This window comes from Arabidopsis lyrata (genome assembly GCF_000004255.2).
Source record: "Arabidopsis lyrata subsp. lyrata unplaced genomic scaffold ARALYscaffold_7, whole genome shotgun sequence".
Taxonomy (NCBI): Eukaryota; Viridiplantae; Streptophyta; class Magnoliopsida; order Brassicales; family Brassicaceae; genus Arabidopsis; species Arabidopsis lyrata.
This window is the reverse complement of record NW_003302549.1, coordinates 10,773,898-10,792,615: the sequence shown is the minus strand read 5'-3', so window position 1 is coordinate 10,792,615 and position 18,718 is coordinate 10,773,898. Positions and strand designations below refer to the sequence as shown.

The 18,718-nt window shown below is 34.7% G+C and overlaps 4 protein-coding genes across 7 annotated transcripts; 3 read left to right on the top strand and 1 right to left on the bottom strand.

Annotated features, from left to right (window-relative positions):
* The first annotated feature begins 58 nt into the window (after positions 1-58).
* LOC9304061 (probable pre-mRNA-splicing factor ATP-dependent RNA helicase DEAH9) lies at positions 59-4,864 on the top strand. The gene is made up of 23 exons (XM_021017034.1): positions 59-268; positions 353-497; positions 816-890; positions 1,017-1,106; positions 1,195-1,274; positions 1,360-1,429; positions 1,499-1,584; positions 1,691-1,760; positions 1,861-1,956; positions 2,037-2,142; positions 2,235-2,281; positions 2,384-2,467; positions 2,584-2,637; positions 2,736-2,836; positions 2,933-3,023; positions 3,218-3,382; positions 3,488-3,577; positions 3,727-3,798; positions 3,880-3,978; positions 4,057-4,143; positions 4,211-4,264; positions 4,362-4,438; positions 4,558-4,864. Exons 1-23 carry the CDS (start codon positions 165-167, stop codon positions 4,700-4,702), a joined length of 2,088 nt encoding a protein of 695 aa, XP_020872693.1. The 5' UTR covers positions 59-164; the 3' UTR covers positions 4,703-4,864.
* On the bottom strand, positions 4,764-6,525 carry LOC9306114 (magnesium-chelatase subunit ChlI-1, chloroplastic). Its single transcript, XM_002867942.2, has 3 exons — positions 6,318-6,525; positions 6,116-6,231; positions 4,764-6,003 (listed from the first exon to the last, which is right to left on the bottom strand). Exons 1-3 carry the CDS (start codon positions 6,418-6,420, stop codon positions 4,951-4,953), a joined length of 1,272 nt encoding a protein of 423 aa, XP_002867988.1. The 5' UTR covers positions 6,421-6,525; the 3' UTR covers positions 4,764-4,950.
* A 3,687-nt stretch (positions 6,526-10,212) lies between these two features.
* Positions 10,213-17,999, top strand: LOC9306113 (uncharacterized protein At4g18490). 4 transcript variants are annotated; one of them, XR_002330789.1, is made up of 17 exons: positions 10,213-10,422; positions 11,043-11,133; positions 11,425-11,533; positions 11,702-11,881; positions 11,972-12,829; positions 12,952-13,137; positions 13,208-13,312; positions 13,458-13,595; positions 13,760-13,909; positions 13,994-14,180; positions 14,262-14,323; positions 14,397-14,436; positions 14,537-14,710; positions 14,820-14,930; positions 15,035-15,114; positions 15,220-15,295; positions 16,829-17,999. XR_002330789.1 is itself a non-coding variant. In XM_021019822.1 (16 exons), exons 2-15 carry the CDS (start codon positions 11,076-11,078, stop codon positions 15,083-15,085), a joined length of 2,406 nt encoding a protein of 801 aa, XP_020875481.1. In that variant the 5' UTR covers positions 10,213-10,422; positions 11,043-11,075; the 3' UTR covers positions 15,086-15,114; positions 15,220-15,403. The 4 variants fall into 4 exon arrangements, 3 of the variants coding, with proteins under 3 accessions (XP_020875481.1, XP_020875478.1, XP_020875479.1); XM_021019822.1 differs by lacking the exon at positions 16,829-17,999 and having other exon boundaries at positions 13,461-13,595; positions 15,220-15,403; XM_021019819.1 differs by lacking the exon at positions 16,829-17,999 and having other exon boundaries at positions 15,220-15,403.
* LOC9306112 lies at positions 15,504-16,821 on the top strand. Its single transcript, XM_021019823.1, has one exon. It carries the CDS (start codon positions 15,846-15,848, stop codon positions 16,356-16,358), a length of 513 nt encoding a protein of 170 aa, XP_020875482.1. The 5' UTR covers positions 15,504-15,845; the 3' UTR covers positions 16,359-16,821.
* Positions 18,000-18,718: the final 719 nt, after the last annotated feature.

The window sequence follows — 18,718 nt, the reverse complement described above, 5'->3', positions numbered from 1 at the left end:
AAAATTTGAAATTGAACCGAAATGATTAACAAATTAAACCGAACCTCTAAATCGCCGGCAACCGTGTCGCCGTCGCTGTGAACAACCAAAAGCATATAAGAGAGAAAAAGCTTTGTCATAAACTGAAATAACTGAAGAAAGCAAAGCTCTTGGGCGAAGAAAAGATGGCGTTTTGGAAACCAGGGACCGAGAAACCTAGGTTCGAAGAAGATGGAGAAGGAGGCATAGTGTTCATGTCCAACAATCTCGCATCCTCTTCTTCTTCTAGGTAGGGCAATTTCTCTTTCTCTTTGGCCGTACTTGTTCTGCAGATGATTGTGTTTGCTCTTATAACTTAAAGTCGAAATTGTAGTTATGGGTATGCAAATATAGAGAAGCAAAGACAGAGATTGCCGGTGTACAAGTACAGGACTGAGATTTTGTATTTGGTGGAGAATCACGCTACCACCATTATCGTTGGCGAGACGGGCAGTGGAAAAACCACTCAGATTCCTCAGGTTTGTTCTTGGTTAATTTTTTGGGGGAAAGCACCTAGCTTTGGTAATTTCAGGGTTCTTAGACCAGTAGGCAAATTTTGATAGGAGTCGAAAGGTTTCGAATTTGAATTGTAAATTGTAATTGTAACTTGCTGATGTATTTCCAATGTAGCTAGAGAGGCACAAAATTTATTCAATCTTGCAAAATCTTGCAATGTTTAGCTCAATAGCTGTTGGGGAAGTTGGAGAATTGGAGAAAACTACAATTCGATCAACAGCAAGATCTTTTTGTTTCTTGCCTACATGTTTTGATAATGCTTTGTTTATGATATTTTGTAGTACCTGAAAGAAGCTGGATGGGCTGAAGGAGGCCGAGTTATTGCTTGTACACAGCCAAGACGTTTAGCTGTCCAGGTTTGTTTTCTCTCCCTAAACCAAATCTTACAACTCAAGTTTAAAGAGTGAATAAGAGTGATATCTCAGCTCAAGTTTGGATTTTGTGCTTGATCACATAGAGTCTTTGTTTTGTAATTTGCTTAGGCGGTTTCTGCGAGAGTGGCCGAGGAAATGGGAGTGAATCTTGGGGAGGAAGTTGGCTACACTATTCGATTTGAAGATCATACAACTTCCGTGAGACTCTTCCCTTAACGCTTTTCCACTTTTTTTAGTATGGATTATTCTGATGATGCTTACAAGATCTTTTGATTGGTTAGAACAGGGTGTGACTAAGGTGAAATTTCTCACAGATGGGGTACTAATTCGAGAGATGATGGAGGATCCTCTCTTGACAAAGTATAGGTAATGATTTTTTGGCACCGTATAATCTGTTCAGATTATGAGTAAATCGTGTTGGTAAAACCTTCTCTTATTTGTCATTGCGCAGTGTTATTATGATAGATGAAGCTCATGAGAGATCTATCTCAACTGACATTTTACTCGGTCTCTTAAAAAAGGTATCTCAGTCAAACATAGTCTTAGTTGTTAGTGTACTTTCAGCAACAACTATTAATTATTGATTTCAGATACAACGTCGTCGTCCTGAGCTACGCCTTATTATATCGTCAGCCACAATCGAAGCAAAAACAATGTTCAATTTCTTTAATCCCAGGTTCTGATCTTACCCAATGGTTATAGTTCTTTTGTCCCGAAGTTTAGGGCTCTTGGAATAACTAGTACCATATAATCTTATACATTATGTTAAATGAAATAAATAGCAAAAAACGCCATGCGCCAGAAGGTAGTGCCCCTGGACCAAAGTTAGAACCTGCAATCTTATCTGTTGAGGTATATTATAACTCTTATCTTGCGTAAGATCATTCTCTCTTAACCTTTTTTTTTAATGTGATATTTAGATATTTTTGTTTTCTTGGTGAAATTTTCTTAGGGCAGAGGCTTCAGTGTGAAAATTCACTATGTTGAGGAGCCTGTATCAGATTATATCCGATCAGTTGTTTCAACGATACTGTTGATTAATGAGCGGGTACTTTGATTTGATATTCTTTTAACCATCCGATGTGTTCCTTGGCTGTTTATCTTTAAATTGTCTCTTCTTATGTTCAGGAGCCACCTGGGGATGTTCTTGTATTTCTTACTGGTCAAGAGGATATCGAAACTGCTATTAAACTTCTTGAAGAAGAAGCTCATAGCAATCAAAAGAATTCTTCAGGTATAATAAATGTTTATATACACATAAATAAGATCATGTCTAGCATTTGCCTTCAGTTTTAAGCACCATATTATAATTCATATCTTTTTCAGGGCTGCTACCTCTGCCATTATATTCAGGACTTTCTCGATCAGAACAGGTTGATTTTTGTTGCAAGGCTCTATACAAGCTGACCCATACTTTTGAGAGTATTTGAAAAACTGAAAGCGCGAAATGTTGTTTTCTCCTTTCTTTATATTAGGATTTGATCTTTACTCCAACTCCCAGAGGAAAGAGAAAAGTTATACTATCAACAAATATTGCTGAAACTTCATTGACTCTGGAGGCAAGGATTCTTCATTACTGTCTTTTCGTTGCAAATCTCATGGAACAAACGGATGTTTTTCTCATATAGATATTGCTGAAGCATTGATTATAACTTTCTGTGCAAATCTTATTCAGGGTGTTGTCTATGTGATTGATAGTGGTTTCTCGAAGCAGAAGTTCTATAACCCAGTAAGTACATATCCATTTCTTTTGTTTATATTTTTTAGTTCCATCTTTTGTAATATATTGGACATTTCTAATGCATCTTACATCTCTTACCCTCACAGATTTCGGATATCGAAAGTCTTGTGGTGGCACCTATATCCAAAGCATCTGCAAGGCAAAGGTCTGGTAGGGCTGGGCGAGTTCGGCCTGGGAAGTGTTACAGGTAACTCTCTATCTGTTTATAAAAGTGACAGGATTGTGTCTGATATAGTGGTTTCGTGCTCATTAATCCTCTTCCTGATATTTTTATGGTAATTAGGCTTTACACCGAAGATTATTTTCTCAACCAAATGCCTGGGGAAGGCATACCGGAGATGCAGAGGTCGAATCTTGTTTCTACTGTAATACAGGTACTAAACTTGCTCAATTCTTGTCATTTAGCTTTTTTATAAGAACTCAAAATTTGGGAGGCGTTATGCAAAACCAGACATAAGTTTTTTATTTCAAGCTCTTCACCTTTTCTATTAAGTAATTAATATCCAGATGAGAGGAAGCTCTTGCTTCTAGATTGCCCAAGCTCTGTTGATTTTTTGGTTTTTTTCAGCTAAAAGCTCTGGGCATAGATAATATCTTGGGTTTCGATTGGCCTGCACCTCCATCCCCTCAAGCAATGATCCGAGCGCTTGAAGTACTTTATTCACTTCAGATCCTCGATGATGATGCTAAACTCACTTCGCCAACAGGATTCCAAGTTGCAGAACTTCCACTGGTACTTTTTCTTCCTGACCTTGAGTTATTATATATCTAAAATGTAATGTTCATTTGCAGTTTCTTCTGCATTATTACATGTCTCATGTTCATCATTTTTTGCTAGGACCCAATGATATCAAAAATGATTTTGGCTTCAAGTGAGCTTGGTTGTTCAGATGAGATCATTACAATCGCTGCAGTTCTCTCTATCCAAGTAAAAGCTCATTACCCCTTTTCCTCTGCTTAAAGTTTCTTCTCTTTGATTGCATAAGGACATATTGCAAATTTGTGATTATTTGCCTTCGACATGAACTATGGGATTTGAAACTAAACGGATGCAATCTTGAATATGTTTCTATGCAGTCTGTTTGGATCATTGCCAGGGGAGTACAGAAAGAACAAGATGAAGCAAAACTGAGATTTGCAGCCGCAGAGGTATATATTGCTATATAACTTTAAGCTAACGATATATCTGATAATCTTGACTGAGTAAAATCATTGCTCTTGTCTATATAGGGTGACCATGTCACATTCCTGAATGTATACAAAGGGTTTCTTGACTCGAAAAAGCCTTCACAGTGGTGTTACAAGAATTTCCTCAACTACCAATCAATGGTGCGTATAATAACAGAACTGACAAGTAGTCCGTATTTTCCCTTCTCCAATTTAATTTGTTTTGGTTTCCTTTCTCAGAAAAAAGTAGTTGAAATCAGGGATCAACTCAAACGGATTGCTCGGAGATTAGGCATCACCTTGAAATCATGTGACAGAGACATGGAGGTAAGAAACTGTAGCACTTTAATTCAGTTGAAAAAGGTTGCAGGTTTCTAATGTTACACTGTTTCAGGCTGTGAGAAAAGCCGTGACTGCAGGGTTTTTTGCCAATGCATGCCGCTTAGAAGTAAGTGACCCGTTTCAGTTCTCTGTTTCTGCACTTCCTTTCGGTCCTATTAAGAAATCAAATTTTCGTCTTCTTTAATTTTTTTATGATGTTTTAGCCACACAGCAATGGAGTATACAAGACCATTAGAGGCTCTGAAGAAGTTTATATTCACCCATCATCCGTATTATTCAGGTCAGTAGTATCTTGTTGCTATGGATTTAGCAAAAACCTTAATAACATCAAAAAAATTGAAGATTTTCTTTTGAATGTGAAAGCTTATTTGGTATATATACTCTTTGTACAATCTTCAGGGTGAATCCGAAATGGGTGGTTTACCAATCCATCGTCTCAACAGAGCGTCAATACATGCGGAATGTCGTCACCATTAATCCTTCTTGGCTGACAGAAGTTGCTCCACACTTTTACCAGAACCGGCAAAATGCTATGTCCTTCTAGTCAGCAAGCTATTACCAGCGATTCAAGACATAGTTTTATAGCCATAATCAATGCAAGAATGTTTGTTGTTGCAAAAATATAAGTAGAATTCTATTGAGTCTATGATTTGAACAACTCACCTTAATGGATAAAGGTATAAAGCATAGACTCTACATTCAATCAGATTTGCCTGTTTATAGTTTTGGTTCTTCTCACCGTTTACAGAGTAGGAAAAGTTAAGAAAATGATCACAGAATTGAATCTCCTATTCAGCTGAAAATCTCAGCGAACTTCTCGGAAACTAGGACTCCCGAATCGATAGATTCCAGTGGATCTTTCCTCAGACGGTGCCTTAAGCAGTTAGGGATAACAGTTGCAACATCATCTGGAGTTACTCGATCTTTCCCTTTGAGAGCTGCAAGTGCTTTTGCTGCTCTGTTAGTCACTATGTCTCCTCTCAACCCATCGACATTGAGCTCTGAACATACCCTAGAGATCTTCACCTTCAATTCCCGATCAATCTGAACTGAGGAAAGATTTGCCCTAGCAGTTGAAATCTGGTCTTGAAGCTTGTCCTGCTCGGTTTTGTAAGTTTCACGGAAATCCTTTGGGTCACTATCAAAACGAGCTCTCTCTTCCACAATCTTGACTCGTAAATCAGCATCTCTAACCGTCCCTACTTGAGCGTGCATTCCAAAACGATCAAGAAGCTGTGGCCTAAGCTCTCCTTCTTCCGGATTTCCTGAACCAATTAAGATAAACCTCGCAGGGTGAGAAATCGAAATTCCTTCTCTCTCAACCGTATTCCATCCAGAAGCAGCTGAATCCAAAAGAACATCAACCAAATGATCATCCAAAAGATTAACTTCATCAACATAGAGAATCCCTCTATTAGCTTTAGCCAACAAACCAGGCTCAAAGGCTTTTACACCTTCTGTCAAAGCCTTTTCGATATCGATTGTTCCACAAACTCTATCTTCTGTTGCACCCAACGGAAGATCAACCATATTAATCTTAGTCGCAATAACTGGAACTTTCTCTCCTTTCTCAACTCTCTCTCTTACTTCAACACCCATAAACTCAGGATCTATCGGATCCGAGTTATACGGGTCACCTGCAACTACATTAATCTCGGGTAACAGATCAACTAATGATCTAACAGTTGTAGATTTTCCAGTTCCTCTATCTCCCATAATCATCACACCACCAATCTTTGGATCAATCACATTCAACAGAAGACATAACTTCATCTCATCTTGCCCAACTATAGCTGCAAATGGATAAACCGGCCTCGCACTCTTCTTTGAATCAAACTTCCCTACCTAAAACCCCAAAAACCACCATTACACAAAAACCAACAACAATCATGTTCCTAACTTCAAAAATCAAGCAAAGTCTGAAACTTTTTGGTGAACATCATCAAAAAATGCTTACTTGTTCAGTAGAGTTGATTTCTGTGGCTACATTCACAACCGAAACATGGTAAGGAGACCTGTTCTTCTTTGGCCTTATCTGGATTCCTGCATTTAACTTGCTTCCAAACAATTTCCCTGTAAACAAGAATTCAACTCTTCAATTCACCATGATTTCGAAATGAGAAAAACAGTGAGTTTAAGGTTTCAAGAGATTGGTTTACCTGGCCTGAAGCAAATGGGAGAAGTCGAAGGTGTAGAGGAAGAAGAAGAGAGAGAAGGAGAAGCCCAGATTGCAGAAGAAGATGTTCCAAGAAGAGACGCCATTTTTGTGTGAGCTTAGAGTGTTACTCAGCTTCTGATTGGCTTTTTTTCTCCTTAGAAAAATTTCGCTTCCATTGCTTATGTTTTTGCTTCTGTGGTCAGGATAAGGTGATAGATTTCCTCCTCTATCTTCCTCCTTTTTTTTTTTTTTTTTCATTTTCTCCATTCAACGAAAATAATAATTTTTTTTTTCTTGGCAATTCTTAATAAAAAATTAATTAAGCACAATTTGGTCCTACTTTTTTTTTTTTGAAACTATATTTTACTGGTGGATCCATATAAATTTACTTAACATTTTTGTAGTACAAATTTGCTTTTTCCAATCGGGTCGGATTTTTTGTGATTTTGACCCGGAAATCTTCAATCGGATCTTTCCTTATTTTTTGACAAAATTCAAAAACAAAATTAATTAATAAATTCTAAAAATATATATTTTCTCAACTAATTACTACACCCAAACTCTTTATTTATGGCATATTCTTTCTGATATTTATATATAAGGAAACCAAATATGATGATTTAATGCTAATATAACAAATTTGAGCTAATTTCCTAAAACTTCTCTACCTAATTTAAACAAAAATATATGATTCTCATTTCACTTTTATTTGATTTATATTTATATTATTTTTAATTATTATAAAATATATATAGTTAATAAAATTTTAGATTTTTTTCTACATATGCTATTTTTCAAAATTTTTAAAACGGACATATATTACTCAATCAATAAAGAAAAAAATATGTGTACAATCTAAAGTACATATTTGCTCTTTTTTTGGGTCAGTTTTGTTTTTTTTTTTTAATTTTGACCCGGATTTTGACCCTCAATTAAGTCTTTTGGATACAAATAATGAGACTTTCCAAAAAAAATCCTAGCAATTTAAATGATTGATTATATATGTAGTTATTACTAAATATATATCTACTTAACATTTTTGAATTACATTTTTGCTCTCTCATCGGGTCGGATTTTTTTTCTGATTTTGATCCAGAAATCTTCAATCGGATCTTTCCTTAAATTTTGGCAAAATTCAAAAACGAAATTAATTAATAAAATCTAAAATATATATATTTCTCAACTAATTATTATATCTAAACTCTTAATTTATGCTATATTCTTTACGATTTTTATAGATAAGGAAATCAAATATGATGATTTAATGCTAATATAACAAAATTTGAGCGAATTTCCTAAAATCTCTCTAATTAGTTTAAACATAAATATATGATTCTCATTTCACTTTTATTTGATGTTATATTTAAATTATTTTGAATTATTATAATATATACATATAGTAAATTTTGGTTTTTTCTGCATATGTTATAATTCAAATTATTTTTAAACAGACATATATTACTCAGTTGATGAAGAAAAAAAAGTATGTGTGCAATCTACTATACATTTTTGCAGCAGTTTTTGGGGTACCCAAATCGGGTCAAATTTATGTAATTTTGACCCGGAAATCTTCAATCGGATCTTTCCTTAAATTTTGGCAAAATTAAAAAACGAAAATAATTAATAAAATCTAACATATATATACTTTCTCAACTAATTACTATATTTAAACGCTTTATTTATGGTATATTCTCCACGATTTTTATATATAAAGAAATCAAATATGATGATTTAATGCTAATATAACAAATTTGCACTAATTTCCTAAAACCTCTCTACCTAATTTAAACATAAATATATGATTCTTATTTCACTTTTATTTGATCTTATATTTATATTATTTTAAATTATTATAAAATATATAAATAGTTAGTAAATTTTAGTTTTTTTTTTCTTCTGCATATGTTACAATTCAAATTTTTTAAAACGGATATATATTACTCAATCGATGAATAAAAATATGTGTGTAATCTATATTAACATTTTTAAGAACAAATTGAGCATTTAATCATGTCGTTATTTTATTCAGACCCGAAATTGAGTCATTCGGATCTTTCTTTAATTTTTACAATTATCTAAAATGGAACAGTATATCACGGGTGAAATCCTAATTAGTATTTTAAGATACAATTATAAATTGTTTTTACGGGTTGGTCCAAAAACACACACTAATTTAAAAATATACATGGAAACTATTTGAAAGCAACTTTCAAATTAACTCGAATTATATGACATTTAAATAAAAGTGTTATTAAAAAAATAACAAAATGATGTTTAATTTCATTTTAGATTATATGGTTGGACGGGTTTGGGTCAATATTAATACGAGACAATATACCACAGGTGAAATCCTATAAATAACAAATCAAAATACAATTATACAATCTTAAACACTAAACAAAACAAATACAACTTAAAATTTTTTATTTTAGATACAACGCATGTTACCCGCGGTATACAACAAAAAATATTATACACAATAAATTCATCAATTTATAAAAATAAAAAAATCAAATAATTAACCCGCGGTGTACCGCGGGTCATATCCTAGTCTACTTAACATTTTTGAAGTACAAATTTGCTCTTTCTAATCGGGTTGGATTTTAATTGATTTTGACCCAGAAATCTTTGATTCGGATCCTCCCATATTTGATGTTTTGACCCAAAATCTTTTGAATCGGATCATTCCTAATTTCCTAATATCTATATTAACTCCAAACGATATTTAGCTAACCAAAATCTTGCCTAAATCTAATTCGGTTAGAATATTTAAAGAATCTAAATTTAAATTAAGGAAAACATAGATATCGGAATTAAAAAGCATTGTATATATAGATAGTTTATTTTAAATGGGAAATCTTGATTTCAATATTTATAGTTATTACGAGTTTTAATTAACGAAATAAATATGTGGTAATTTAATATTTAGCCCATATATAGTTAAATCTTTATAATATCGGAAATATTTTAAACTTTTGTAAAACAAATTATTTTAGTGAAAAATTTCATTTGTTTTATAGGAAAGATTTTATTAACTTCAAATCTTCTCCATATCATGAAAATAATAGTTAACGAAGTTTTATGATTTTATGATCACAACAAAACTAAAGAATATTCTAAAGTTTGTTTAGTTGGAGAAAAGAAACTACCAATTATTTAGGGATTTCGAATATATTCCATTTGCTTGATCTTCAAGATATTTTATGATTACAATATTTTACTTAACCTATTCATTGTACTATATAAATACCTCTTCAATCTTAGTTCCTAAACACTACAAATATGCATTCACTTAACCTACTTGCTTCACGTTCTTAACCTGCGTCTACAAATGTATTGTCGGCTACATTATAGAGCTTACTAAGAAGAAAGTGAACTCATCTACGTCTACAGTTTTGCTTTAATTTTATTTTTTTTCCAGTTTTATATCGTTTATCGGCTTTATGTTTTGTTTTCTCTAACATAAGTTTTATAGTTTTGTTTTATAATTTTGGTGGTGTTTTACTATTTAAAATTTCTGTATGATTAATGAATAAAAAATTCATAATCTTTAGGAGGTTCGGAATTTTTTTTTTGATGACTCCAGTTCTATATCAGTGTTTTTACTTTGAAGACTATAACTACAAAAATAATAACAAAATGATAGTTTAAATTCACAGGACGGGTTCTATGGTGGGACGGATTTGGATCGTTATTAATACGAGACGGTATACTACGGGTAAAATCCTAGAATTAACAATCAAAATACAATTATACAATCTTAAACACTAAACAAAACAAACTATATTACCAAAAAAATACAACTTAAATTTACATTTTTTGTTAAAAAAAATTAACCCACGGTGTACCGCGGGTCATATCCTAGTTAACTACAAAAATGAAGTAAAATTTTTAAAAAGCCGTACCAAAAAAAAGGTGAGCTTCTATATATACCAAACGGTTAGAATATAAAGGCCCAAGTCAAATAATTCGCAGCCCAGCTAATTCAAAATCTTCCCCCTTCGAATTCCGTCGGCGATTTTTTCTCTCCGGTGCCGTCGTCTTGTTGCCGTTGAACGTTTATCGTTACCGCCTACCGCAGATACAACTGTCAAGCGATTCAATCGGTAAGAATCTACTTTCGCTGCTCGTCGATTGAGTAGAATCTCACTGTCAGGCGTTGTTCTAGCTTCGGTTTGTTAAGGTTCGACGATTGACGATCGCTGGTCACAATCGGTGAACATTTCTGTGTTAGAGGTAGCGATTATGCGTAGATTTGATTAAGAAATGGTACATCAATGTTAAGAATATGTTTGATTTTACCTTCTGATTCAATTTCTCCTAAACTTAAGTTTCGTACTGCTCCTTCTTCCTGAAAATCCACGAATCGCCTGGTTTTTTTTGGCTAAATTGGTGTTGAATCTCATAATTTGATTCCTGTTACTGTTCTTCTTTGTTTAGCTAGGTTTTTGGATAATCACATTGTTTGATCTGTTATGTTTCTCAGTCTCTGAGATTATCAGACCTACGTTATGCGTCATATCGCCTTAGAGATAGTTTTAGAAGAAACTGTTAATGGAACTTATGATCGGTGTGATAACATTTGTTCTTCTGTGCTAGTTTAGTTTGTGACGTAGTAGCTTGACTTTTTTTGTTGGTTGCTTTGTGTTCATCATAACATAACAGGTTAAGTGTTTTCGTGAGTGAGTGCTAAAATGATTATGATGGTAGTTTTTTTTCTTTGCAGTTGGTTCAAGGGTGAGACTGAACAGATTTTGCCATGTCTGCACCTGCTAAAAGAAGTTCTACAGATACTCAGGAGAAAGATCTAATGCTCGGTATGGTTCAAATGTTTAAGTGTATGATTCATAACTAACATGGCATTGCTAGTGGAATGTCTTTAAGAAAAGGAATCGTCAAGTAGACTGCCTTAATAACTTGATGTTATAGGCAGAAAGATCATGCACAATATCCTTTATTCTTCTTTATCTCCTCGTTGTTCTATTTCTCAATTTTGGCCAGCTTTGGATTTTTTTTTGGCGTAGATAGAAACCATAAGATGTTGTTCCCATAGTTAAAACGGGCGATTCAATGGTTAGTTGTCTTTTAATTTCCATGGTTACCTACAGATAAAGACATGGAAAACGATACATGGAACTTTAAGTCAATGACAGATGATGATCCAATGGATTTTGGCTTTGACTCACCAGCAAAAACTAAGAAGAATGCCTTCAAGCTGTGAGTGTAACCTATATGATATGCTTCTAAACCATGTTTTCACCTAAGCGAATATAGTTCAATCATAGAAATGTTCCCTACTTTATCATGGATTACTACTCTAAGCTGATGTTGCTTGACAACAAGGCCTAGTGTCTCAAATGGTTCTGTTTCTTTGTCTTTTTTCAGGGATATGGGTTTCGATCTGGATGGAGATTTTGGATCATCATTTAAAATGGACATGCCAGACTTTGATTTCTCAAGCCCAGCCAAGAAAACCACAAAAACGAAAGAAAGCTCTGATGATAAACCTAGTGGAAATTCAAAACAGAAAAAGAATCCATTTGCCTTCTCTTACGACTTTGATGCGTATGAATCCATCAGTAAATCAATTTCCTTTTAGAGTTATCTATGTCATCTAAAATTACTTAACGCCATGTTATGTTTTTCTGAAAGCAGGTTAGACGACTTTGATCTTGGTTCAAGCCCCCCGAAGAAGGGAAGCAAGACTACGACCAAGACCATGGACTGCAAAGAAATTTCTGCAAGTAGAAAGGTTGATAAGTCAGACGATTTGGACTTTGGTCTAGACTTACCAATAACTAGACAAGCTCCCTCCAAGGCAAATACAGATGTTCAGGCAAAAGCTTCAGCTGAAAAAGAGAACCAAAATTCCAAGACTACAGATACTATTGTTGTTAATAAGAGCACACACTCGAGTCAAGCTGCATTAGAGAGCATGGGAGACTTTGAGGCGGTGGAATCACCTCAGGGTTCAAGAAAAAAAACCTCACAAACTCATACATTGTGTGTGCAACCTCAATCCGTAGATACTTCACCATTAAAGACATCATGTTCAATGGTTGAAGAAATGGATGAACCATGTCCTTCAAATGAGACCGTAGCACCCTCGCCATTACATGCTTCTGAGATTGCACATACTGCAGTAAACAGAGAAACCAGTCCAGATATCCACGAACTCTGCAGGTCTGGTACAAAAGAAGACTGTCCTAGAGATCCAGAAAATGCCAACAAGAAAATGATTTCCACCATGGAATCAAGTTATGAGAAGATAGAACAGACTTCACCAAGCATCTCATCTCAGTTATGTTCAGACAAGATAGAACATCAACAGGAAGAAATGAGTACAGACACTCAGGCAGAATTACAGGATAACACTAAAGGAGCACTGTGTGACCCAGATGCTGGACATTCTCTAACAACCCTCTCAGGCAAAATATCACCAGGCACTCGTCCAAGCCAAACTGCCAAGGTACAAGATTTGAGTGAAAAGCTACCACTGGATCCGTCCCACAGGTTAGAAAAAACCAAAACCACTTTTTTATTCCTCGAAAATTTATGGGTACTTTGTCATTCTGCCAGTAGTTTTTGAAGATGAAATATATATCTAACTGCTGTATACTATAAACTGAGTGCAGCATGCCAGGGCTCAATAATTTGAGGGCCATGCAAAACAAAGATTCAGGACTTATCAGATCCAGATTTTTTAATAAGCCAGAAAAACCAGAATCTCATGTGCTTGAGTCTTCTCCAATTCAAACAGAGATTCAGCCAGTTACCCGAGAAAACATTGGGTCGAGTTTGAACCCTACAAATGATAGGAGGTAGTATTTCTTTTCTTCGTCATCTGTGTAACTATATCTTTTCACTCTTTCCTTTATCTCCAACATGCAGACATGATATTAAAGACGCGTTACCTGGATCCAAAACTAGATCATGTCCAATTGAGCTTGTCAACACGGAGTCCGCCAAAAATGCAGCAAATGTTAATACGAGCAGGTACTGTTCTGGGCTTTTATGCTCAAACATAAGAATAAGCTTCTCTCTTTCTTTGAAGATGATATATATATATATATATATATATAAGCTAAGGAACAAATGCCAAGGCCCATGAAAAGAATAAGCTTCTCTCTTTCTTTACCAGCAGTTCTCATGAAAAGATCATCCACAAGGCCCATTCAAATGCCAAGACTGTAGAAAATGTGGCTGGACAGATGGATCATTTAAAGCTGCAAGCTAAAAATACAACTAGAGAGAAGTCCATCTTGCAGATCAATATAAGGTGAGAAACTCGTTTTAATTTACCTGTTTGCTGATCTCTTGCCATCCTCTTGATTCCTTAAACAGGCTATTATACCCCATGTGCACTCATTGTGTATAAGTTACTAGGAAGTTTTATTAGAATGTCATGCATTAAGCTTCCTTGCTTTTGGATTTCTGTCACAGCTCAAAACTCGATGCTTCTAGCTTGACTCAGAAACTAAGCAAACATTTGAGTTCCGGAGCTGAATCTTTGCAGAAGCCCAAAATGATATCTCTCGAAAGGCCTAAACTTGGAAATATTACGGCTGATCTGCGTGCAGTGAAAACTCAAAGGTACAAAAGGAACATACAGCAGTTTCTGGTATGGTATCTCGAGATAGTATATAAATTCAAATTTGCTAATCTCTTCCACTATAGGGCCATTGGAGTAAATAAAGACCAACCGAGTTCGGCAGTGCAACCAGAGCTTAGCTCTTCTATAAGCAAGGAGAGAAATACTGAAGCACCAGTAAAAAAGAGCTCTGAGATTCATCATTTGGCTCCTAGGGACAAAACACAAATCCTGCACTGCCCATCTTCTTTAAAGCGGAAAGCTCTTGATGAGGTTTATTCTTCAACTCACAGTTTCGATGTTCTTACTTCATGAACATATTTGGAGCTAGAAAAAAAGTTTGTTGTTCCACAGGATGCAGATAGATCACTGAAGCCACAGCTTAAACGCTTTTCCATGTCTCCAAGAGAAAACAGGTCTCTAGTTTTTGTTATCTAAACATCTATAAGCTTTTTAGTTCTTATATATGACACGCCTGAGATTGCACAGGAACGTTGAGGAGCTCACACATAGAGCTGTGCAAGGAAAGGTTAGATTCACCAACAGATCTGTGATTATTATTATTATTAGGAGGAGAAGCTTTCTGTGGTTAATTTACCTAACACTTGTCACACAACTGATTTTTTCAGTTCTCAAGCCAAGAGAGTAGAATAGATAATAGTACAACCAAGGAGCCTGTCAAGGAAAGTCCACAGACTAAGTCTCATTACCAGAACATGAACATGGCAAATCTGGAAATCCCAATCACGGAGAATGCTGACAACATAGAGAAAGCTGAAGCATATACAAAAGAACTCGACAATGTAAGTGTCTATAAATATAAACAGAGCCCTCTTCTCGATCATGAACATTCTCAATATAGTAGAACATTTGTAAACGGTTTCTAACTATGCCTTTTTGTTCTATTTGCAGATTTGCAACATCCTGAAGAAGAAACATGAGGAAGCAAAAGAGTTACTTGTCCGTGCTGTAGTAAACAACAATAAGCTACTGATGCTCAACCATCCTTTATATGAAGACCAGATATCCTTTTCATAGACTTTATTTAATGCCATTGTTAGATTTTTTCTATGTATAGCAGTATATATGAACTGTTTTGTGTGTGTTTCCCCTTAATAATCAGAAACATTCGTATGGTCCAGAAGTTCGCAGCCAAGTTGACTTTAAGGGACACATGATGAACACTCAAACAAGTGTAGCTTAAGAGGTAAGAATTTTGACCTTTTCTTTTGTCAGTAACTATCTCAAGAGATTCTATCTGAAGAGTGTACTCCGATCATTCATTTCCTGACTTGGTGGTATTGTCCTATAGGCACAAGGTTCAGTGGGACTTACACCAACAAGTTATCGTCAAAAGTCCAGAAATGTTGACGTCACATTAGTCCAAGGTACTCGATCGTCTCTCTCACTTTGCTGGGGTGATTAATAAAGAAAAAACGTAGAATTTGGAACATATTAAACTTTGATACTAAACTGATAAACAAATTATGCTTTTATCTTTGGGATCCAATTCCTAACACCATTATAACTGAAGCAATCATGATCCAGAATCCGGATGAATTAGAAACGGGTTAAATCGGGTAAAGGTCTCACTATGCATATGCAAGAAAAACATATATGTGCTCAAAATAAAGCCCAATAATAAAATAGTCTTGTTGGGCTCGATTTGATAATTGATAATTGATAATTCTAATTTTTTAAAAAATAACAAAACCCGGTGGTTCCCTCCCTCCTCTTGGCGCACATCCTAAAACAAATGGCGCGTAAAAACCTACCCTGTCTGGTCTCAAAGTCGAAAGTCAAATCTTCTTTTAGTAAAAACAAAACAAAATTTTCGAACCAACATAGAAACAGAGAATCTTCCTATTTCCCTCCATATTACAGAGCCCTTTTTCAAGTTTCAGAATTTTAGAACCATTCTCAAAATCCCTCCACAAAATGAAAAACACAAAAAACTTCAAAAATCAAATCTCAGATCCGTCATTTCCAAATCCGGTTCAAAGTCCCTCTTATTCACACACTTCATATACATTTCCTCACTTCTTCCTTCCATCCTCAAATCCATCTCTCTCTCTTTCTTCTCTCTATTCTCTTTCTTTCTCTACTACATCAATGGCGATTCTATATTCAAAGCCTCAACACGACAACAAAGAGAATATCTCACTCTCACCCTCAGAGATGGTCACCATTTCTGTCAAACCTCTAGATTCTTCATCCATTGATAAAGACAAAACCCAAATCAGAATAAGAAGAAAAAGATCTAGGAAGCCTCTTCAAGACATCACCAACCTCTTTGTCTCGTCATCACCATTGTCCTCTTCGTTTCTGATTCGTCACATTCCCTCTTCTCCATCTCTATCACTTGATCCCAAATGCATGAAGAGAAGATCTGGTCTTTCCCTCAAGCCTGCTACTTCTTCTTCTACCTTCTCTTGTAGAAATTTCAGATGATTTTTTTTCTTTGGAAACCGTTGTTTAACCCTCTTGATGGGTTCTTCGTTTCCCATTTTCGAAATTTTGTTTATCACTTTTTTTTTTTTTGTTAATTATCGATATTAATCAATACCTTGCCATTAGCATTCATGTACAACACAAGATTTATTTCTATGAGTATACTGGTTTCTCAATAATTCTGATTCTTGCAGATTATTTGTTCAACATTGGTATAATTATTATATCCCTGAGTTCAACGAATGGATCTGAATATTGTATAACTAAGAACATTTTAGATGGAAATAAAGTTAGTGATAGCAATTACAATCCAGCTACAGAAATTGTCTTTAGGATCAAGGCCTGTCGACTGATATAAAAATGTGGACCATTTTATCTGTGTTTCAAATAATGAGATAATATTTAACTCTAAAACATACATAAAACTCTCTTGAATATTTTCTACAACTCCTAATTATAACCTTTTTTAGACTGTTAAGATTTCAGGTTTATCTTGTTAACAAGTGATAGTCAAATAACAAGTTTATCTAGAAATGGAATTTCTGACGAAAGTCAGACTGATGCAAAAGACAGAGAAGAACGCAATAAAGAGAGTAACAATTTGACACACAGAGATTAAGAGCATTTTCGTCGATCTCCAGATATTTTCAGCTAAGTGTATAAGTGTATTGCCAGTTTGCCACTATATATACCTTCATGTAAATTCTTTCCCCAACTTGTGGTATCTCATGTAATTGTTCACAGAAAAAAACACTGATCAATCCCATTTAAGAAGAAAAAAAAGAAGTAAATTATTTTTATGTCGCCACTAAAATGCAACGTCAAAATAAACGTCACTAAAGCTCTAGTGGTTTACTGATGTTGTATAGTGTTTTGGATAAACAAATTTGCTGACACAATGGCATTTATAATGAAATCTGGATGTGGATAAGTTAAAAACATAATTACAGAGTTAAGAAATTTGAATGGTTCGAAACTTATCCTTTAACTAAATCACTTTAACCTCGACTTAGTGGAATCTTAAACTACACTACCATATACACGTCCAGACAAAAGGAATTACAGACTATAATACCTTTTCTCGATGGTTGAAACTTTTTTGAATATTCTTCATGTAATGAAATCTCCTGATGACTGATGAGTCAAATGTGTAGACAAAAAATAGTGAAAATCTTCGACTAACCAATACAAAACCTACACAAAACCCATAAGTGCACTCAGGCCTTTGACTTCATTTTCATATTTTATATCTTTTTCTATCTTATTGGACTTTCATGAATCACCCTCCTCGTCCATTATCATTACCTCGTATTATTATTATTAACTCTCTCTCTCTCACACTTACGTAATACTATAATATTTGTGTATGCGCATGCATATATCAATATATAATGTTACTGGATAGGGACGGTCGAGTTATAAATAGTGTAAGGTTTGGTATAGAATATTATTGCTTTATTCATATTTAATTATTTGATTATAATTAGCACTTGAAGCCGTCTCTTATCGCTTTTTGACTCTCCAATGTAAATACATAAGATTCATATCTTTCTTAATTTTGATTATGTAATTACGGAAAACGATCGTATGTAAATGGATAAAACTTTATCCTTCTTATTTGAACAATCCACATTTCACTAAGGGTTTAGTCTTATTTACTTTTGATCGTGTAAATACTTGTTTCGAGATTAGTCGATATTATTTCTCTAGAATAAGAACAAGAACTTTAACAAAGAATTACTCTCTTTATTACTTAGGAAAATAGCTCAAAACCTAAAAAGTTCTATCTCTCAAATTCTCACACAACTCATATGTTTATCACAAGCTTAATAAACATATATATAGGGTTTTACAAGACTCATAAACCGACTTTGATTAGCATCTAGATAACTCCTAGACCTAATACAATTTTATCCATAAATCCATTCATAAACCGACTTTATTAACTTGGGCTTTAAGTCAAGCTTATTCCAACAATCTCCTCCTTAAGCTTGAAGCCTCCTTTCTTCACTTCTTGAACTCCAATAAACTCTCTCATTTCACTGAACTTTACTCTTCCGAGAGCTTTAGTCAATATGTCTGCTTTCTGTTCTTCTCCCGGAATGTGCATGACCTCAATTTGTCCAAGCTCAACACATTCTCGAATAAAATGATATCTCCTATGAATGTGTTTGCTTCTACCATGGAAAACAGGGTTCTTTGTAAGAGCTATAGCCGATTGATTATCGATAAAGATAGTGACCTTCTCAATTTGTGTTCCTGAAATTTCACTGAGTAAATCTTGTAGCCAAATGGCCTGCTTCGCAGCCTCTGTTCCTGCCATGAATTCTGCTTCGCACGAGGATAACGCCACAACACTC

Bases quoted from the DNA above. Each gene is read 5' to 3' on its own strand.
- LOC9306114 (XM_002867942.2), bottom strand. From the start codon at position 6,420: ATGGCGTCTCTTCTTGGAACATCTTCTTCTGCAATCTGGGCTTCTCCT. The intron at 6,232-6,317 runs GTAAACCAATCT...TCTTGTTTACAG, and splicing joins TCCCATTTGCTTCAGGCCAG to GGAAATTGTTTGGAAGCAAG. The intron at 6,004-6,115 runs GTAAGCATTTTT...TTGGGGTTTTAG, and splicing joins AAATCAACTCTACTGAACAA to GTAGGGAAGTTTGATTCAAA.
- LOC9304061 (XM_021017034.1), top strand. From the start codon at position 165: ATGGCGTTTTGGAAACCAGGGACCGAGAAACCTAGGTTCGAAGAAGAT. The intron at 269-352 runs GTAGGGCAATTT...TCGAAATTGTAG, and splicing joins GCATCCTCTTCTTCTTCTAG to TTATGGGTATGCAAATATAG. The intron at 2,638-2,735 runs GTAAGTACATAT...TTACCCTCACAG, and splicing joins AGCAGAAGTTCTATAACCCA to ATTTCGGATATCGAAAGTCT.
- LOC9306112 (XM_021019823.1), top strand. From the start codon at position 15,846: ATGAAAAACACAAAAAACTTCAAAAATCAAATCTCAGATCCGTCATTT.
- LOC9306113 (XM_021019819.1), top strand. From the start codon at position 11,076: ATGTCTGCACCTGCTAAAAGAAGTTCTACAGATACTCAGGAGAAAGAT. The intron at 13,313-13,457 runs GTACTGTTCTGG...TTTCTTTACCAG, and splicing joins GCAAATGTTAATACGAGCAG to CAGTTCTCATGAAAAGATCA. The intron at 14,324-14,396 runs GTCTCTAGTTTT...GAGATTGCACAG, and splicing joins ATGTCTCCAAGAGAAAACAG to GAACGTTGAGGAGCTCACAC.